At 52.7% G+C, this 17589-nt stretch overlaps 6 protein-coding genes across 6 annotated transcripts; 3 read left to right on the top strand and 3 right to left on the bottom strand.

Moving 5' to 3' along the window:
- Nucleotides 1–1001: 1001 nt before the first annotated feature.
- A1O3_05907 (uncharacterized protein) lies at nucleotides 1002–2089 on the top strand (the record flags this gene model as incomplete). The annotated part of the gene is made up of 3 exons (XM_007736027.1): nucleotides 1002–1680; nucleotides 1726–1935; nucleotides 1995–2089. The coding sequence occupies 3 exons, from the start codon at nucleotides 1002–1004 to the stop codon at nucleotides 2087–2089; spliced, it is 984 nt and encodes a 327-aa protein (XP_007734217.1).
- Nucleotides 2090–2709: 620 nt separating this feature from the next.
- Nucleotides 2710–3930, top strand: A1O3_05906 (delta-aminolevulinic acid dehydratase; the record flags this gene model as incomplete). The annotated part of the gene is made up of 2 exons (XM_007736026.1): nucleotides 2710–2943; nucleotides 3022–3930. The coding sequence occupies 2 exons, from the start codon at nucleotides 2710–2712 to the stop codon at nucleotides 3928–3930; spliced, it is 1143 nt and encodes a 380-aa protein (XP_007734216.1).
- A 1108-nt stretch (nucleotides 3931–5038) lies between these two features.
- On the bottom strand, nucleotides 5039–6745 carry A1O3_05905 (uncharacterized protein; the record flags this gene model as incomplete). The annotated part of the gene is made up of 1 exon (XM_007736025.1): nucleotides 5039–6745. The coding sequence occupies one exon, from the start codon at nucleotides 6743–6745 to the stop codon at nucleotides 5039–5041; it is 1707 nt and encodes a 568-aa protein (XP_007734215.1).
- Nucleotides 6746–9227: 2482 nt separating this feature from the next.
- On the top strand, nucleotides 9228–11238 carry A1O3_05904 (uncharacterized protein; the record flags this gene model as incomplete). The annotated part of the gene is made up of 3 exons (XM_007736024.1): nucleotides 9228–9424; nucleotides 9513–9557; nucleotides 9645–11238. 3 exons carry the CDS (start codon nucleotides 9228–9230, stop codon nucleotides 11236–11238), a joined length of 1836 nt encoding a protein of 611 aa, XP_007734214.1.
- A 1890-nt stretch (nucleotides 11239–13128) lies between these two features.
- A1O3_05903 (uncharacterized protein) lies at nucleotides 13129–15240 on the bottom strand (the record flags this gene model as incomplete). The annotated part of the gene is made up of 4 exons (XM_007736023.1): nucleotides 13129–13543; nucleotides 13714–14450; nucleotides 14558–15159; nucleotides 15219–15240. 4 exons carry the CDS (start codon nucleotides 15238–15240, stop codon nucleotides 13129–13131), a joined length of 1776 nt encoding a protein of 591 aa, XP_007734213.1.
- Nucleotides 15241–16455: 1215 nt separating this feature from the next.
- Nucleotides 16456–17351, bottom strand: A1O3_05902 (uncharacterized protein; the record flags this gene model as incomplete). Its single annotated transcript, XM_007736022.1, has 2 exons — nucleotides 16456–17021; nucleotides 17099–17351. The coding sequence occupies 2 exons, from the start codon at nucleotides 17349–17351 to the stop codon at nucleotides 16456–16458; spliced, it is 819 nt and encodes a 272-aa protein (XP_007734212.1).
- Between the last annotated feature and the right edge of the window lie 238 nt (nucleotides 17352–17589).

The raw sequence follows: 17589 nt of genomic DNA, 5'->3' as shown, positions 1-17589 counted from the left end.
TGCTATATGACAGTGAGTGGGCACTGACAGGGACTACTCCGGGTACCTCTAACAGTACGATCGTGTGCACCTATCTCAAGTACCTTTCCTTGTCTGAAGGAGACACCGTGTATCATCCACCATGGACCAAGTATCTCCGGCGAGCATCTAACACGAGATCAGCCTTTTATTGCTTCTTACATGGCCGAGAGTGGCGCAGGCTGACGTCGGTCTGGAGACTATGGAGACGTCAACTGATACGAATGCCTCTCTGATGTCGCAAGACAGGCCCAGTATTAGCTTACTGTTTATCTGATTAGAAGATCGGCTCAGGGGCGGAAACACCGCCGTGTTCAATCTTGTCCCTCCTCATACTCCGGTACAGCAGCAATACATATGTACGGCGTACTATTATGCGCTTTATATCTAATAGCAGTAGCCACTCAGCAGTGAAATTGTAACACCGACTCCGGCCCCCCGGTACTAGCTGACCTGTACCCCGTACTCTGCACTCTGTACTCCGTAGTGGTAGCCTTGTCCTATTTGGAGCTTGTGGTCTGATAACGGAGTATGCCGGCGCCCAGCTATCACGTGAGTCGTACAGGCTTGCACCTGATCTAGCCTCAGAGTAGTTTTGATCACACTGCTGTGCTGGTGCTTTTTATGACATCCCCTATTCTTGCAGCACCGTCCAGCGCCTGAATTTTGAGTCTTTATCCGCCCTCGGCACTCAGGTACCAGACTACAAATTATTCTTACTACGTGGGGGCAGGAGTGAATTCTCCTCACCAAAGTTAGTGACAGCCGGAACCCTTGCGACAGTAGTGTGTTTTCCCGAGCCATTAGGGCTGTTAGCGCCCATCCAGCCCTGGGCGTCGGAAGGCGCGCGGACAAGGATCCCCGATTTCTAATCCCGCTTGGGCGGCGGTGGTTGCGCTGCCGTTCTGCGCTCGTCGAAGAAAGTCCTTATTTTCTTCCAACTCTCAGCACGACGCCAACTCGAAACCCAGCAGCGAGTCAATATGTCGCCTTCTATACTCATGGACCTCTCCGACGATTTCGTCGTGCCGACTGCAAAAGCCCCTCCGTCCTCTAAACGGACCTTGCTACTGTCGCCACCGTCCCTTTCATCCCACCAAGAGAAACTGGACGCTGTACTGGAAATGCACGATAGAACCATGACAGATATGCAGATGCTGGATAGACTGTCTCTTGGCCTCGTCTCCCTTCCTCAATCGACATACGACCTTATCATGATCCTTGCCGATGCCGATGGGTCTCGTCGCGAGAGTCAAAGTTTGTTGAGTCGGGAGATACTTGCTTTGCTGGCCAAAGCACTCAAGAGTGGAGGACAGTTGCGAAGTCAAGATGGACAATTTGGTAGCCTTGATGGAGTGGAGAAAAACGAAGCCATCCTCGCCGGCTTGTCTTTCCAGCCAGGGATCGGATTTCTCAAGCCCGACTTTGGAGTGCAAGACTCTGTTCCGTTGAAGTTTGGAAGGAAAAAGACTGCACAAGCCACCGGTGGATTAAACACAAACGGCGACTCTGTTTCCCTCCCGCTCAATGGCAAACGGAAGAGTGTGGACGCGGTCCTTGCCGGTGTAGGGTTCGATGATGGAACGAATGACTCAGACGATGAGTTGATTGATGAAGATACCTTGCTGGATGAAGAAGATTTGAAGAGGCCTATCAAGATTCGTAAGTCATCACACGCCGTTCGTGGCTCTATGCTGACTTTGATAGCCACCGAATGCAAGCCGAAAGCGAAACGGCGGCGAGCATGCAAAGATTGTACATGCGGGCTTGCGGAAAAATTGGAAGCAGAAGATCGAGCCAGACGAGAGAAAGCGGATAAAACGCTAAATACGATGAAACTACAGGCCGACGACCTTGCCGAAGTCGACTTCACGGTGCAAGGAAAAGTCGGAAGTTGCGGGAACTGCAGCCTAGGCGGTAAGAAAGGAGCTTCACTGTCGGAAACAAATGTGTTCCCTTTACTAACTATGGTGCAGATGCTTTCCGATGTGATGGATGCCCGTATATTGGTCTCCCCGCTTTCAAGCCTGGCGAGGAGGTCCGTCTCTTGAACAATGATATCCAACTTTAGACTAGTGATATTACCACTGCATGGCATCGGCGTTCTGGACGGCAGCTGCATGTGTATGAAAGAAACCGAGGGACAGCTTGGATTCACGGCGCATGATCATAGGTTTTCTTCTGGCGATAGATATAGGTGTAGGTAGCGTCAAGACAGAGAGAGGCCCAATCCTATCACGAACATGATAATCCTCATTTGAAACAGTCCGTCTGGGGCGCGGAATAAACAGAAAATGGCGGATGCTTGACTGGAAGATATCCGAGGCATCTCGAAGGGCGGGCGAATCGTGTGTGGCGGGAGATAAGCGGCAGGGTTCGGGGCCCGAAGAGTCGCTGAGTGAGTCGCTCAGTCGTCGAGTGGTTTCCTCGCAGTTCCCGCTGACCCTGACCCTCTCTTTTTTGCCGACCCCGGGGCTGCGCTGCGACAGGAAAGATTTCGCCGCCCTTTGGCGTTTCACCTCTTCGCCCTACCGCATATTATCTTTTGTGTCTGATCGCAAGCACCGCTGTCCCAGTCACCGTCGACCCTCTCTCTGCTCGCGACGTGGCCTCCTTCTCTCACCACGATCGTTTGCCGCCGTAGCCATCACCAACCTCGAAACTAGTCTCCCTTGGCTCCCAGCTACAATCATGTCCTTCTCTTCTCTCGTCCAAGATCTCGCCTTCCGTGACCACCCCAATGGCAGAGAGAGCTCGAGTAGCAATGACAATCAATCTACGATATCCCGGCCGTCTCAGGCACGGTCATACACCTCGACCGCCGCGACGAGTGTGAGCATTGCCGGTGATATATCAAGTCAGCTACACGCTGGATACAGCCATCCATTGTCAAGAGCATGGCAGGCTGAAAGACAATTAACAAAGGTGTGTTGTGAGTTGTGGTTTTGGACGCCAGTGGTGCACCATACAGTGTTGTTCGGTTGCTAACGCATTCTTGTCCAGTCAATGCTCATCTACCCTCTGTTCATTACCGACAACCCGAACGAAGTCACTCCCATCCCCTCGCTACCCAACCAGAACCGGCTAGGCTTGAACAAACTGGTCCCTTTCCTTACTCCGTTGGTACAGAAGGGACTGCGATCAGTCATTCTGTTTGGAGTGCCCCTCGCTCCCAGTGCAAAAGATGCCCTGGGCACTGCAGCAGACGACCCTGAGGGCCCCGTAATCAAGGGCATCCAATTGCTCCGTCGGCATTTTCCTCAGCTGTTTATCGTCGCAGACGTCTGCCTCTGTGAGTATACCTCTCACGGTCACTGCGGCATTCTACGTGACGACGGGAGTTTGAACAACGCTATGTCTGTGGAGCGCATCTCCGACGTCGCTATGGCTTATGCTGAGGCCGGTGCCCATTGCGTCGCACCTTCAGATATGAATGACGGACGGATACGAGCGATCAAACTGAAGCTGATCGAGGCTGGACTTGCGCACCAAGTCAACCTGATGAGTTACGCTGCCAAGTTTTCGGGTTGTCTGTATGGACCATTCCGCGATGCCGCGGGTTCGTGCCCCTCCTTCGGCGACCGCAAATGCTACCAACTCCCTCCGGGCGGTCGAGGGCTCGCTCGCCGGGCCATCGTACGAGATATCAATGAAGGTGCGGATATCATTATGGTGAAACCCGCCTCGTCGTATTTGGACATCATCTCAGATGCCAAGGAGATTGGCAAAGACATGCCCATCGCCGCTTACCAGGTCAGTGGCGAATATGCCATGATCCACGCCGGGGCCAAAGCGGGCGTGTTTGATCTCAAGAGCATGGCATTTGAAAGCACCGAAGGTATCCTCCGAGCCGGGGCGGGTATCGTGGTGTCTTACTTCACGCCCGAATTTCTGGATTGGTTGAGTGTATGATTGGAGAGGAAAGGCGTTTCGTTGAATTTTGTGTTTCTCGTTGGACTGAGCGCATGATGCTATGATGTAAATCTGGCACGGGTGGAAGTTGATGCAAAATCGGGATTGGATTGGGAAAGAACAAGATAGCTGCAAAAAGCGACGTGCCGTCTATGCTTGGACGTTACACGGGGTGCAAAGACGATGGCTGGAAAAGGAATCAAACAGAAAGCAGTCGCGAGAAGAGTTTTCAAAAGTTTCGACCTATTCTCCCATTGAGATGACATGAACTCCAGTTTGCCAATCTCGATTCTGCCTTGCCTTTCGAATGTACAATTCGCGAAGCATTCTATCAAACAGCTTGTTTGGTCTGACACTCGGATTCCCAGGCTGGCCAATGCGTAGTGTGTCTATCCGTTTTGTAGACTCCCGTTGCGCAATACACATGGGCAGCTGTGACATGGCGCTTTGATATATATATTTAGTTTGGCATGGCCATGACATTCCTTTCGAGCAGAAATCATTCGCTTCCTCGACTTGTGATCTCTCCGAATTTGGTGTCATGATAGATCAGGTGTGATACCTTTTGTTTGTACAGCAAGTAGGATTTTCAAGGCGACCAGGCCACATTCACGACCCAGTATGGATATCTCTGTATGCCATGCCACACTTTCTTTTTCGGTTGTATTCATGAAAGTTCGTTCTTTTTGACCACAGTCTCGGGGTTCAGTTCGTTCTTTTTGACCACAGCCTCGGGGTTCAGTTGATTTGGCATGACTATGGAGCCACTGGACACATGATTGATCAAGGCTAGGTCAGCTGTCCCAGGGCTAACTGCAATCCGCAGTGGCACGCACAACGTGCGGTGGTCGGGAGGTGCGCAGTTCTGGATCTGGAATTCGCCTGTTGATGGGTGTTGCGTTGCCTTCTGTCGCGGAAGCACAGTAGGTCTAAACAATATCAATCGATCGGTTGACTTGTTTGTTGGTTCATTGAGGTCCAGCCGCTGACACTGATACTGACGATCATTCGGCATAGAACGTAGGAAGGCACTGAGGCTCGGCATACAACATGGAATCATGGGCCGGGACAACGGAAGTGATGGGCCACGCACAGGGCCTTAAGCCTGCTAAAACCCTCGGATCCCCGGTGTCAGTCGGAATGGATGGGCTTCGGTGTTCAACACCCACTCATCCAGACTGATCAACCCGGGATCGCTGAAGAGCAGGTAGAAATACTTCAACGTCTCAGCAAACCAGAAACTCTCCATGTCGTCATGCCTTCTAGCCAAGACTTTCCTGACCATCAAACCCTTTTCATACCGGTCCTGGTCGAACATTTCCATCGTGCTCAGCAGAGAGGCATGGCCATAAGCAGAACGGGTATGTTCGATGATGGATTCGAACATGGACCAGCCGACATCACGCCAGTATTCATCGCCCGTCATTCTCCACATGACAAAGACCGACTCGATTGCCTCGGGTCGTAGTTTGTACGAAGGGTCTGACACTTGCAGGAAGCCCGGTGGGAAAGTGTACTTGTCACAGTCGGCCATCAAACAGTTGGCGGGACGGCGGCTTTCTTGGTCCCAGTATGACTCGTTCCAGGCACATTGTTTCCCGTCACCCGTCGAGCAGGGGAGTGTGGTAAGTGCTTCAGGCATGATGCCTGTGGGACTATTGTGATATGCCCAAACACAGCCGTTGGTGATCTGCTTGCCAACGTCAAAGTCACGCGGTTCGTTAAATATGCGAGAGGCTATGGCAAACATGCCTCCTGAGAAACAAGCCAGGTGCTCCGTCCGCGTCTCGAGCATGGGCTCGTCGCCCGACGGTACCATAGTGGCTATTCCGGAGAAGATGACATCGGCCTTGTTGGCGGGAGGGATGAAGGCTCGAAATAACAGGTGTCGCTTGATTTGCCTGGATGCGGATTTCCACATGGATTCGTAGATTTTGGTGCTCTTTCCCAGCAACAGGTGAGTCTTGACCAGATACTCGTAGGCAGAGTCCGACAGGGCACCCAGGGAGTAGCGGAAGTTTCCCTTGGCGAACCGGCCATTGTCGCCATCGGTAGAACTGGGAATGACAATCTCCGGCCACAGCCCAGCAATACTGGATTGATTCTGCGCTCGAGAAAAGGCATCGGCCAAGAATTCGACCGTCCTCATGTACTTGTCATCCTGGGTGACTTGAGCAAGCCTAGCAAACTCCAAGTACAAGCTTCCAACATCGGCCAAAGAAGCACTATTGGGGGCCCGCAGCAGGACGTCTTTAGCTCCGAGTTTGCAATGAGTGCACGGCATGCCATTGGGAGTTCTGAAAGCCGAGTGCAACAAATTTCCGAGCTCGACGAGCTTGGGGAGGAGTCTGACATCGTTGCTGAGATCGTATGCAGCCAGGAGGCCTCCCAGATAACGAATGGTAGACTCGAACAGATTGACGACACAGTCCCCAACTGTTCCAGAAAAGTCGATTGTCAAGGTGGCATTGACGGCCTCTTGAAACTCATCGTCAAATCCCATGATGTAGAGAGTGTCCAGAGAATCGACTAAAGTGGCAGACCAACCACAGAACTGCTGTTTCCTACTTCCAGACAAAGGCATCAGTCCATCAGCCATCCACGCATGGTCCTTGTAGGCCGTCCAAGCATGATAGAACTCGCGCTTGACGGCATGTTGGCGGGCCGACTGAGCGAGAGGCTTCCGTTGAAAGTTGTGCTGGATCCGGGTTGGCTTTGACGGGCCGGCTGTGAGGAAGCTGATGATCCCAAACAGGGTGAATACTGCAAAGGCGAGTTTGACCAATTTCCTATGGGCGACATTCAGCCATGCCATGAGGACGTCAGGTGTGGGACATATAGCAAGAGTCGATCCTGGCAGGTCACCTGCCCGGTAAGCAAAGAATAACCCCCTTTAAATGGGGTTACGGGATGAACGGAAACAGCGATGACTATCCTCCAGGCTATGATCCGAGCGACGGTATGCAGGGTACAAAGGATCATGTATTCAACGAAGCAGAAAACGAATTAAGAGAGAGATCGGCTGTATACAGAGGGCAGAGGGCAGAGGACCGACTGGCGGAGAGGACCTGGGGGGAGAGGGACTGGGGAGACTTGATGCAGACATGACGGGACCCGAGAGCCAAGACATCAGAAATCACACAGGGACCAAGCTTTGTACTTGATACGAGTTACTATACCGGGTTTGTCGTGGGAATTCGCCGAACGACTGCAATGAGTGAATATCCCTGTCGCACACGCAAAGCTGGACGGCCATGGACCGTTCATGTATACGGAGTATTGGAATTGAAGCCAAAAAGGAGAGGCTGTAGCCGAATGGAGTAATCGAAGAGCAAACGATTCGTCAGGTAAACACTGCCAAGCCGCGGGAGAGCTGCGCCAAGCTTTGATACGGGTCGAACACGGAAGGAGCGATGGAAAAGGGGGAAGGGACGGGCCAGTAGGAAAGGACAACCGTGGGTAATACCGGTACTGCAATACAGCCGGTTCGGGCAGGCGTCTGTGCGAGGGGCGGTAACGATACACCGACTCAATACCTACTCCGTACGCTGTGATGTAACTCTGTAGACCAGACCGCATCTTCCTCACCACCTTCTACTTGCCCATCACCCGAAACTGCGGTCAGATCAATCCACGCTCACGCTCACGCTCCCGCCTCTGCCGATGCTTGTTCTTCATGTCGTGCCTGACCTTTCGTCCTCTGACTAACCGAACCGTTCATCCTAGTCTTCGACACGTTCATGTCAGACTTCTAGACCGCCTTAGCGAAAGGCCTTCCTCCGAGTGATGGCTCGGTAATTGAGAGAATTCCCTCCCTCACCATCATCTATGGGATGATTGCGAACGCTCCATGCCGATCCCTTCTCGATGAGTCCCATATTCTGAGAATCAGCCACGCAGCTGAAAAAAAGTTTAGGCCGAGGATCGTCGTGGTGAGGTTCCCATGGTCGCCTGGCAGGCACCCTTGTGTCGCCACTGCAATACTACCTTTAGGTGATCTGATCAAACCGTTGGTAGTGCCCGAAGGCTGCAGAACCCCTGCGCTGTATTCTTAGACAGAGCACTGCCTAACTTGTTCGCCGTATATTTTGGAGTTACTGTTCAAGGATATACCCACAAGATCTGGTCTGATGGCGATCTCTGAGCGAACCGATGGGCATGTGCGCCATCATCTCACTCAAAAGCCGCCAGTTCCACAGCCAAGTGGATGTGCCCTTGGAATGACTTTCAGCCCTATTTCCCACCTTGAGCAAGGCTAGTACTGCTCGCCCTGCTCCACCGCCCGAGCCGAAGAACATCGTCTAAGCTGGAGCTGAAGTGATGGGATTTTACACATCTACGCTCCAGCCATCGCCACGTCTCATTTGGCGACAAGTTCGAGTCAGTGCCTTCTTAGCGGCCTTGCCGTCCGATTGCAGCGCCTCTCATATCCAGTCTGGCGCACTGGGAATACAATAATCTGCAAGTGCCTGAGTGGAACCGGGCCAGAACTGCTACTTTTGGCTTTTGTATTGTTGATACTCCGCTACCTCCCTCCTACCCCGGCTTGAGTACCATTGAGCCTGCCTGCCACGCCGTTAACAGACAGAGATATCTCCACAGTGGATGGCTAGCCGAAATGCTGCAAATTACGGTACATCGAGACTACAATGGACGGCCTAAGGTGTGCATAAAGCAGCTTGAGATACTACCACACATTCCAATCCAGCCTGTCGGTCATGGTCCTGCCGTGGGGAGTGGCCTCGGCTCTAGGGTTTCACCCGTCCGTACAGACTCTGGTCTGGCAACGCTTTTGCTCGATTAGCACATTGGATTGATACCGGAGTGGACCGGCTCATAGCCTCACACAGCCTACGAGGCTGTAGAGTGCATTCCGGTGCCTGAAATGAATTGACTGGTGTACAGCCGCGGGCCGGACTACACACAGGGACACAGCCATCAAATAGGAGTCGGCAATCTGGCACTGACTGCGACTCGGTGGATTTAAGCCCGGCAAATGATCATCCATTCTTTGTCTGAATTGCCTCCGGTGTGTTCCAACTAGTGGCCATTGCACTCAGTGGCCTTATTCTAAATGCTCCGATTTCACCGTCGTTCAAATCCCACCTTCTCCTTTGCGCTTCCAGCATCCTTGTTATTACTATTTTCAAATACGAGATCTCATCGTCCACTGCCTGACATGCTGATGGGTCCGTGACAAGCCGCCCTGACATGATTGTCTCACAGGCCCGGCCTGTGAGTTCATTCTCTGTTGCGGAACTCTCTTTCTATATCATTGATACCCGATGCTTCAGGACATGTCTTCAATGGGCTCGCCCGTGAGCAACACCAATACGGATGTTGATGTCCCCCAGTCGATACCATATCGTGCTTCTGAATCTGAAGCTAGATTTCCACCTCAATCTCAACACCACCATTCCACATCTTTATCAGCTGATAGCACTCGGACCAAAAAATGGGCTCCAAAGACTTTCAATGGCTGTCTGACCTGCAAGTACGTACGACTAAGGGGGGGATGGAGTTGCAGTGACTGGTCTAAGATCTCCTGGAAATGGCCAATGCTGACCAGTGCTGAATGACAGAAAGAGAAGGATCAAGTGTGACGAAGAGAAACCAAAATGCCTGAGGTAGATGATGTCGCTTCCCTTACAGTTTCTTGCACACTTGTCCTCCACATTGGAACCGTGCTGATGACATCGTTTCTTCTATATCAGATGTACTAGATCAAACATCAACTGTCTCGGCTACGCGCCACCCAGGATCCGACTATTCGAACCCACCTCATCATCTTCAGCAAGACCGGCGGTGTCGACAAACCCGCCCTCCAACCGGCTCCAGCTGCAATCCTACCTTACCTCCCATCCTCATCCGCAAGGGCTAGCTCTCACCTCCACGTTCGGAACAGAAGAAGAATGCCAATCCTTTCAATTCTTCCTAGAGAAGACGTCCGACCTTATCTCGGTCTACTCAAACCCATATTTATGGACGGTGATCCTGCCGCAAGCGACATGGCATGAGCCTGCCATCAAACACTCCGTCATAGCCCTAGCATGCCTGCACCTGTCCTTGACTACCGTCGAATCGAGCTCGGTCAGATCGAATAACAAGTTTGTGTACCACTACAACAACGCAATTCGGGCACTGCTCGAAGGCAAGCTACCGGTCGACATTGTACTCGCGGCATGCGTCATCTTTTGGGCACTGGAGAACTTTAACGGCAGCAGTCAGGCGGCATTTGATCACATGAAAGCAGCCATCACAATACTGGGCGAATGGAAAGCCAAACTCGGGCCAGACAAACCTGCCGACGACCTCATCTCCACTTACCTTGAACCAAGTATTCGGGATTGCATCAAATTTGTTTCCAAGAACAGGCTGGAAGAGCTGCAAGGCCAGATGTCAACGCTGTCGCTGAGCGCACAGGACAGGAGAATCATGAACATTGAGCTTCCCACCTTCCAGACCCTGAATGCGGCTAGTGACTATCTGGGCCAATGTATCCAGGCAATTCTGACATTGCAACATATGCCACTCAGTCCCGAGCTGACTGAGACGATCCAGGAGATTGATGCGAGATTGTACAAATGGATGAGCCTTTTTCAGAACCTGGCAGCGACGGGCCCGGTGTTCCAACGCAGGATGTTGGTGGTGCACAATGTCGCAGCATATATTTTACTTGATCAGGTGAAGGCTCAGACATCCTACTCCTACTCAAGGGAGTCGTCGCAGCAGGAGCAGTGTCGGTGCAAGTTCATCGTCCACGAGGTCGAGGAGATGCTGAAGAACGACCTTGTTGCCATGGGCGAGTCCTTCCGGGAACTGCCGTCGGCGCTGGGTCTGATCCCACCAATCTTTCTCGCAGCCACGTCGTCGACGAAAGCCGAAGTCAGAAGAAAAGCAATGATGGCACTCAGATTGGCGAAAGTGGTGGAGGGCTCTTGGAACAGCGAAACCGCGGCCAGTATTGCCGAAGCTCTGGTAGAAATTGGGGAACGGTTTCCTCTTCCTCATTCTTCACAAGTCGGTCTGCGCCATGTCAAGCTTGCAGTCGACAAGCACACACGCGTACTGTCCATTCAGATGGGGTCAGGGTCAAAGTCAGGGCTATGGCCAGGACCAGGGCCAGAGTCAGAGTCAGAATCAAAGTCAAAGCCAGAGCAAGGACGGTCTAGAGAAGACGGCTTTGTCTTTGCCAAAGAAATTACACTCCATGGCTTAGACTGGCTGGATCTTGTAAGTATTTATACTCCTGCAAGTTTCAAGTTTCAAGTTTCTGCTGGGGGCTTTCCACAGCGGCTGGAAATCTAACACTGATACTAACGCGTTGGGTCGTAGGAGCAACTACCTCGATTAGTTCAATACCACGGCTATCAGTTTCCTTGATGGTGAACTTCGGTGACACGCTTGGACTGCACAGTACCGTACATGCACGACTCGGTTGCTTTCACTCTGGCATGCTATCAGGGTTATATATCGAAAGCAGGTTGCGAACACAGAACCCTCTTTCCTGTCAAACTTTGGCATTCCCAGCCTTGCCCTTTAACCAGAAGGCTGATTTAGGTATATAACCAGAAGGCTGGTTTAGGCATACTACACTATACTATGTAGCATGCGCTACCCCTGCGACCCTTTGATAGACAACATGGAACATTCCAACCTTGATTTGATATTTTCGTGGGAGTCTTGATTCTCCTATCCGCGCGCTATTTCCTGGGCGGCTAACCTAACGACCTACAGTTGTAAAACTTAGGTGCATTCCCAGCCTTGTTCTGTAACCAGAAGGCTGGTTTAGGCATACTACACTATACTATATAGCCTGCGATCTCCCTGCGACCCTTTGATAGAGAACATGGAACATTTCAACCTTTGACAACAGTACGGGCGAAGTGGTGAAGGATAGATAGAAAAGTGCTAAGCAATACGTGTGTGTGCGTGGCAGGAAAGTCATAGTCCAACCCCCATTGTAAAAGAAACCCGTTGAACCTGCACGAATCGATTCGAAAGTGTCGAGACACTGGTACGAAACAGACTGGACCTCGCAACACATAATCATAATCACAGCATGCAGTCTGGCGAGGACGGGCAACATATAATCATAGCATGCAGTCAGGCGAGGACGGCCTGGCTTGAGCTGGCTGAGCCATGATCCCAGATTTATATGTATGTAGACATGATCCCAGATTCATGTGTATGTAGACATGATCCTAGACTCATGAGTATGTAGACATGATCCCAGACTCAGATTCATATGTGGGAATGGTCACCGCTTATTACGGCTTGTTGATTCCTGATTCCTGCCTAGCATGGGCCGGCCAACAACCAGCGACGCTGCTCACGTCTTTCCTTTCACTTTCTACAGACTTGAAGACTCCGTCTAGGATGGGATGGGACCAATCTAATCTTGGGCTTCGTGGAGTAGGTCAGGATGGGATGGGATGGGATGGGAATGCCTACGTTCCAATGCATTGTACGGAGTATTGCGTTATAGATATAGATCGATATATCATTTAATGGTTGGGGTTGGATAGAACTCGGATTGCTTGATCACTATCTATCTACGAGTAGATGGTCTAGCTGTGGCTGCGGCTGTGGTTATGGTTGTGGCTGTGGTTATGGTTGTGGCTGTGGTTATGGTTGTGGCTGTGGTTATGGTTGCGGCTGTGGTTAATATGGCTGTGACGGAGGCTGTGTTGTGGGTGGCCCATTCTCGAGCCAGGGAAGAATCGGCATCGGCAAGCACTTCACTTCACTTAACCCCTGAGGGTGTCGTTGGCGCGCCAGAGCAGTGCAGGAAAAACCAAGCACTTCAACCCTGAGGGTGTCGTGGGCGGAGCACTGCAGGAAAACCCGGGTGATGGGAAGAAGAAGAAGTGGATCAACAGGCTCGCCAGGTTAGTTCTGGCTGGAACTGGTGATCAAGGTCTCTTCTTCTGAATAAGCCAGTGGACAATCTACCTTCTCTCTGAATAAACCAGTGGGCAATCTACCTGCCCCTGAGGAGGATGCACACGCACACGCGGCACGGATAGAAAGGACTTGTAGCGTGAGTCTAGTCATGAGCAGCTACCAGAATTGATCAAGTAAGAGCAAAAAGGCATCACATCATATTGTATTGCGTGTAGGAACATCGGGTATACGACAGTGCCTCGACTTTTGATTCTAGCTGCCTCAAACTCCAGTCTTTTCTTTTCTTTTCTTTTATTTCAGCGTCGGCGTCGGCGGCGGGATCGTGCTTTGGCTGCCTTGCCTCGACTTGGTCGGCCTCGTCTTGGTGCTACTCGCCCCGGCCTCTTGTTCCAAGAAATGCTGCCACAGCTCGGCCAGAGACTCCTTGGTGGCAGATCCGGGACTGGTCACGCTGTCCGGACCGAAATAGTCATGGTGAAATGCAGGCGTGCTCGGCGTGCGGTGAAACAGCGGCGACCCGGGTAGTCGGAGGGAGTTGGAATTCGAGGTGTTGGACCCATGGCCACCCGGGCGCGCCAGGCCGGCTTGTTCGCGTTGCTCCTCGCTCCATCCGAGCAGGGCAGCGATGAGCTGCAGCACCTGGAATTTCTTCGGGTCGGCACGGTCCAGGGCGAGGAATTGGAGGAAGTGGTTCGTGACGATTTGTCTGTAGTGCAGAGATGCTTTGTTAGCTGAGAGTCCTAGTCGGCTTCTGAGGCTACACGTGACGTTCGAGGCCCGTGTATTGAGTATTTCGGGCCGAAACAACGTCAAAAGGGAGGGGAGAGGAGAAAATGACACGGAAAGGGAACACAAAGAACGCAAATGGTGTCTCACCTGTCCACATTGTCCTCTGGCTTGCCCCTCTTGAGAAACCGTAAGGCCTTGGTGAGATGGTCATTCAGGATGACCGCCTCGTGCCTCAGCTTTCCGATGAGCAGGTTTTTCTCCTTGACCTCTTTCTCAAACGGAAGGGCCCTGTCGAGTTCTTTCTTGGTCTGCTCCAACTCGGTGACGGTCGCATCGTGCTTGGCCTGAAGCTCATGGAGCTGTGCACGCAGTTCGTCTTGCTCCTTCTGGTTCGCCTCGACGAGTTCCTTCAATTCCTGCTTTCGCACTGACTGGATCTCCCACAGTGCCTTCTGCAGTCCTTCGACGGCGCTCGCCTGGGTGTCGCGGTCGCCGGCGGCCTTGTCGTACGCCTCTTTCAGCGTCGAGACCTGCTCCTCCAAATCGGCGGCGCGGTCGGCCAGATCGCGGCGGAGAGTGCGTTCCTCCATGGCCAGGACCTCCCAGTCGTGCATGGCCTGTTTGGCGCTTTCGAATTCCTCGCGGAGGTACGCTTCCTGGTCGACGAGCTCTTCTTTTTCCTTGCGCCAGTTCTGCTGGGCCAGCGTCAAGCGGTTGCGTAGGCTCGACAGCTCCTTCGAATGTTCCGCCTCCTTGGCTACAAGGTCTTGGTTGCGGGCCGTCAGCTCCTCGACTTCGGCGGAGCGAGCCGTATATCTCTCTTGGAGTTCGGACTTCTGTTCTTCCAGCTCGTCTATTCGTGTCCTCGCTTGCGCCAGGTCTTCCTATTACGTAGGGGATCATGTCAATGTGCCGTGTTCTGGGCCGCTAGACGTGACATGTAGAGATTTGGAGGGATAACAGCCTTGTAGGTCTAGTCATAGTCACTTACAGCATCGGCCTTGAGTCGCTCCCCGAGCTGAGACCGGATCGTGTTCACCTTGCCTAGTAGCGACTGATACTGTTCTTCTGCACTCTCTTTCTCGGCTTGTGTGTCAGCCAATTCACCTTGGATGGTCTCGATTTCTGTCGCATGCCTGGACCGTAATTCCTCGAGGGACTGGCGCAGCTGAGTGACTTCGAGACGGAGGGTATCGCGGTCTTTGACGAGCGCGTCGAACCGGACTGCTGCATCGTTGTCCTCGTCACCGCCCTCGTCTTTCTCGGCTTCGGGAACAGCACTGGCGTCTCCATTGGTCAAGGTTGCGGAGTCTGGGGATTCAGTAGTAGTAGGGTTTGTTTCTTGTCCTGCTGTGTCTGTTGCTCTGGACGACTCCTGCTTGCCGTCCAGGCCTGACTTGGCATCATCTTCCAGTTCCAGTTCCGGTTCCGGTTCCGTGCCCTCGTTTTCTTTCTCTACGGCGTCCTTTGTTTCTGGCTCGTCGTCGGCATCGGGAGCCTCAGACTCGACGGGGAGGGTGGGAGCATCGACAGCCGAAGAGGGAGCATTGGCGCCTTTCTTCTTGGACTTTTTCTTTTTCTTGGATTTCTGGTCTGCAGCATACGTCAGCGAACACAGAGCCACAGCATGGACATTGGGGAGCAAGTGGTACCTCCTGCGGGCATTGAGGCCATGTTGGTGGACGACATGGTACTCGGTACGCTGGGAATGAAATCGTGTCGTGAACTACTACTCAGTACAAACGCAGACGGAGACGCATACGGAGTACAGAATACGGAACCGCAGTTCCTAGATTAGTGACTAGTAAGGCGGAGCATTAAGACCGGACCCAAAATTGCAAAATAAGCGAATTACGCATACCTACTCCGTATGGCGTACACATGTCGGTGCCGAAAACAACAGTCGTGGGCGCCGCTTTTGGCCTCCCACCACTCCTAAGCTGAGGGGTGAGGCCGCCTTGCGCTCACCCGCAACTCGCGCCAGCTACTGTACCAGCAATATTAGACGTACAGTACTAAGGTGGTAGGTGAGCACCCGTGACGGGTTAGTCGCGGGGGCTTAGGATACATTAGGTGGACTTAGGACCTATAGCCACTGGCAGGGGCTTAGGCACGTTATATCAACACGCCCGGCACCTAGCCCCGCCTTGTGCAAGTCCTTTTCTGACCGAAGGTACCCAGGGCACAAGGCTGCACCAAAACAGATAATTTCGATTTCGGGTGGACTGCTGTCGCGAACCCTTCTCCGTCGGAATATTTCTTCTGAGATGCTCTACGGGAGTTTCGCTCTAATGTATGTCAGGAGGAGGAGGCAGAGGAGGAGGAGATTCGCCATCTAATGTATGTCAGGAGGAGGAGGAGGAGGAGGAGGAGTAGATTCGCCATCTAACATATGCCAGGAGGAAGAGGAGGAGGAGGAGGAGGTTCGCCAATCTATCGGTAGGTGGTCGGTATCGACACTTGTCTTCCTCAGTACTCGGCCGCCTGAACCGAATTCGAACGGACAATAATGCGGAAGAGAGATGATGTGAATCTTTACTCAGTACTGGTTCCTACCAGACAGATATAGGTAGATTGCTTCTCTTAGACAGGACAGACCGCCTGGGCAGATTGGACCCGCTGGGTTATGGCAGTAGATGCCGATCTACCCTTCATGAATGCCAGAAGGAAAAGCCTTAGCCCGTCGCAGTCACACGACAAAGCACAAAGCACATTCCTTGTTTGTAGCGCTCGTTGTAAACCACACTGTCGCCAACTGGCGTCTTGCAAGGTCTTTCTCAGTCCATTGTTCATTCCATTTACCATGCAATATGGGGGTATATATCGGTCATTACTGAGATGTGCAGGACCCAGACCAGGACTAAGACCAGGACTAAGACCAGGCAAGCCTCACTTCATCGCTTCCGCAAACAGTCCTCTCATGCCTTTCAACAAAGTTCCAATCTCCCGGGTCGAGTTCAAGCGGTCCAGCACCTTCTCGACCTTGGCAGGTTCCAGCCTCGGCTTCATGTGTACCACCGCATACTTTCCCGTCGCGGTGGCCGGAATCTCCAAGTCAAAGACGGCCTCCCTCTCTTCATCGCTCTTCCCGCCTTTCAGGGGAGGAAAGACAAAGACAATGCTGACTTTGTTTTCGTCGCCGCTCCCTTCGATGCGGCAGCCCAGATATGTTTCCCAGAACCCCAGCTCTGGCCCGTTCAATCGACTCTGCTTGTCCATCTTCGCGGCATAGTCGCGCTGTGCTTGTAATTTGACCTCAATCTGTCGTTGCGTCTGGGCAATCGCGTTCTTCAGCCGATCTCGCGTAGCGGCTTGAGTGGCTTGGTGGGCTTCCAGCTTGGAGATCTGCGCGTGCATTTCATTCTTTTCTTGCTGTTCTCTGGCGAGGACATGGTTATGTGTGGATAGGGTGGACTGCAAGCTCGCGATTTGAGTGTTGGACGATCGCTGCTCCTCTGCAAAGCCCAAGCCCAGTCAGCCCGCGTGTCCTTGGGATTGAGCCCCCCAAGTCTAGGGGTTGGGTTTTCCTTACCATGTAGTTCGCCCAGACGCGCGCGGAACTCGTTCCTCTCTTCTAATACTCGCTTCCGTCCGCGCTCGATGAAGGCGTCAAATTTCACACTGAACTCGGTCATCCGCCTCCGCAGGTCGTCGAAGCTGAAGTCCACCGCCGGCAGTTGCGTCAGCGGGCTGTCCGAATAAGACATTGCCGCATTTGGCGCCTGCGATTGTGACTGCGACGTGCGGAACGAGGAGGTGCTGGCGGAGAAGCACGTCTGCGCCATTGTTGCAGCCATGGAGGGAGGGAAGTGAAGAGGTATTCGGGGTCAGCGGTCGAGGTGAGATAGAGTGGTTCGTCCCACGCTGTGCGATGCGATACGATACGATGCGATGCGTCTACAAGTCGTTGGAGAGGGGGAGAGGAGAGCGAAGATTGGCAGCCCACGGGCACAACATCATCTCAGCCTCGCTGGTTGTCAGGGGCAACCACCATCCCCCTACTAATCAATCCTCTCCTTCTCT

Source organism: Capronia epimyces, assembly GCF_000585565.1.
Source record: "Capronia epimyces CBS 606.96 chromosome Unknown aczIQ-supercont1.4, whole genome shotgun sequence".
Taxonomy (NCBI): domain Eukaryota; kingdom Fungi; phylum Ascomycota; class Eurotiomycetes; order Chaetothyriales; family Herpotrichiellaceae; genus Capronia; species Capronia epimyces.
The sequence above is the reverse complement of the archived record's forward strand: the minus strand, read 5'-3'. Positions and strand labels throughout refer to the sequence as shown.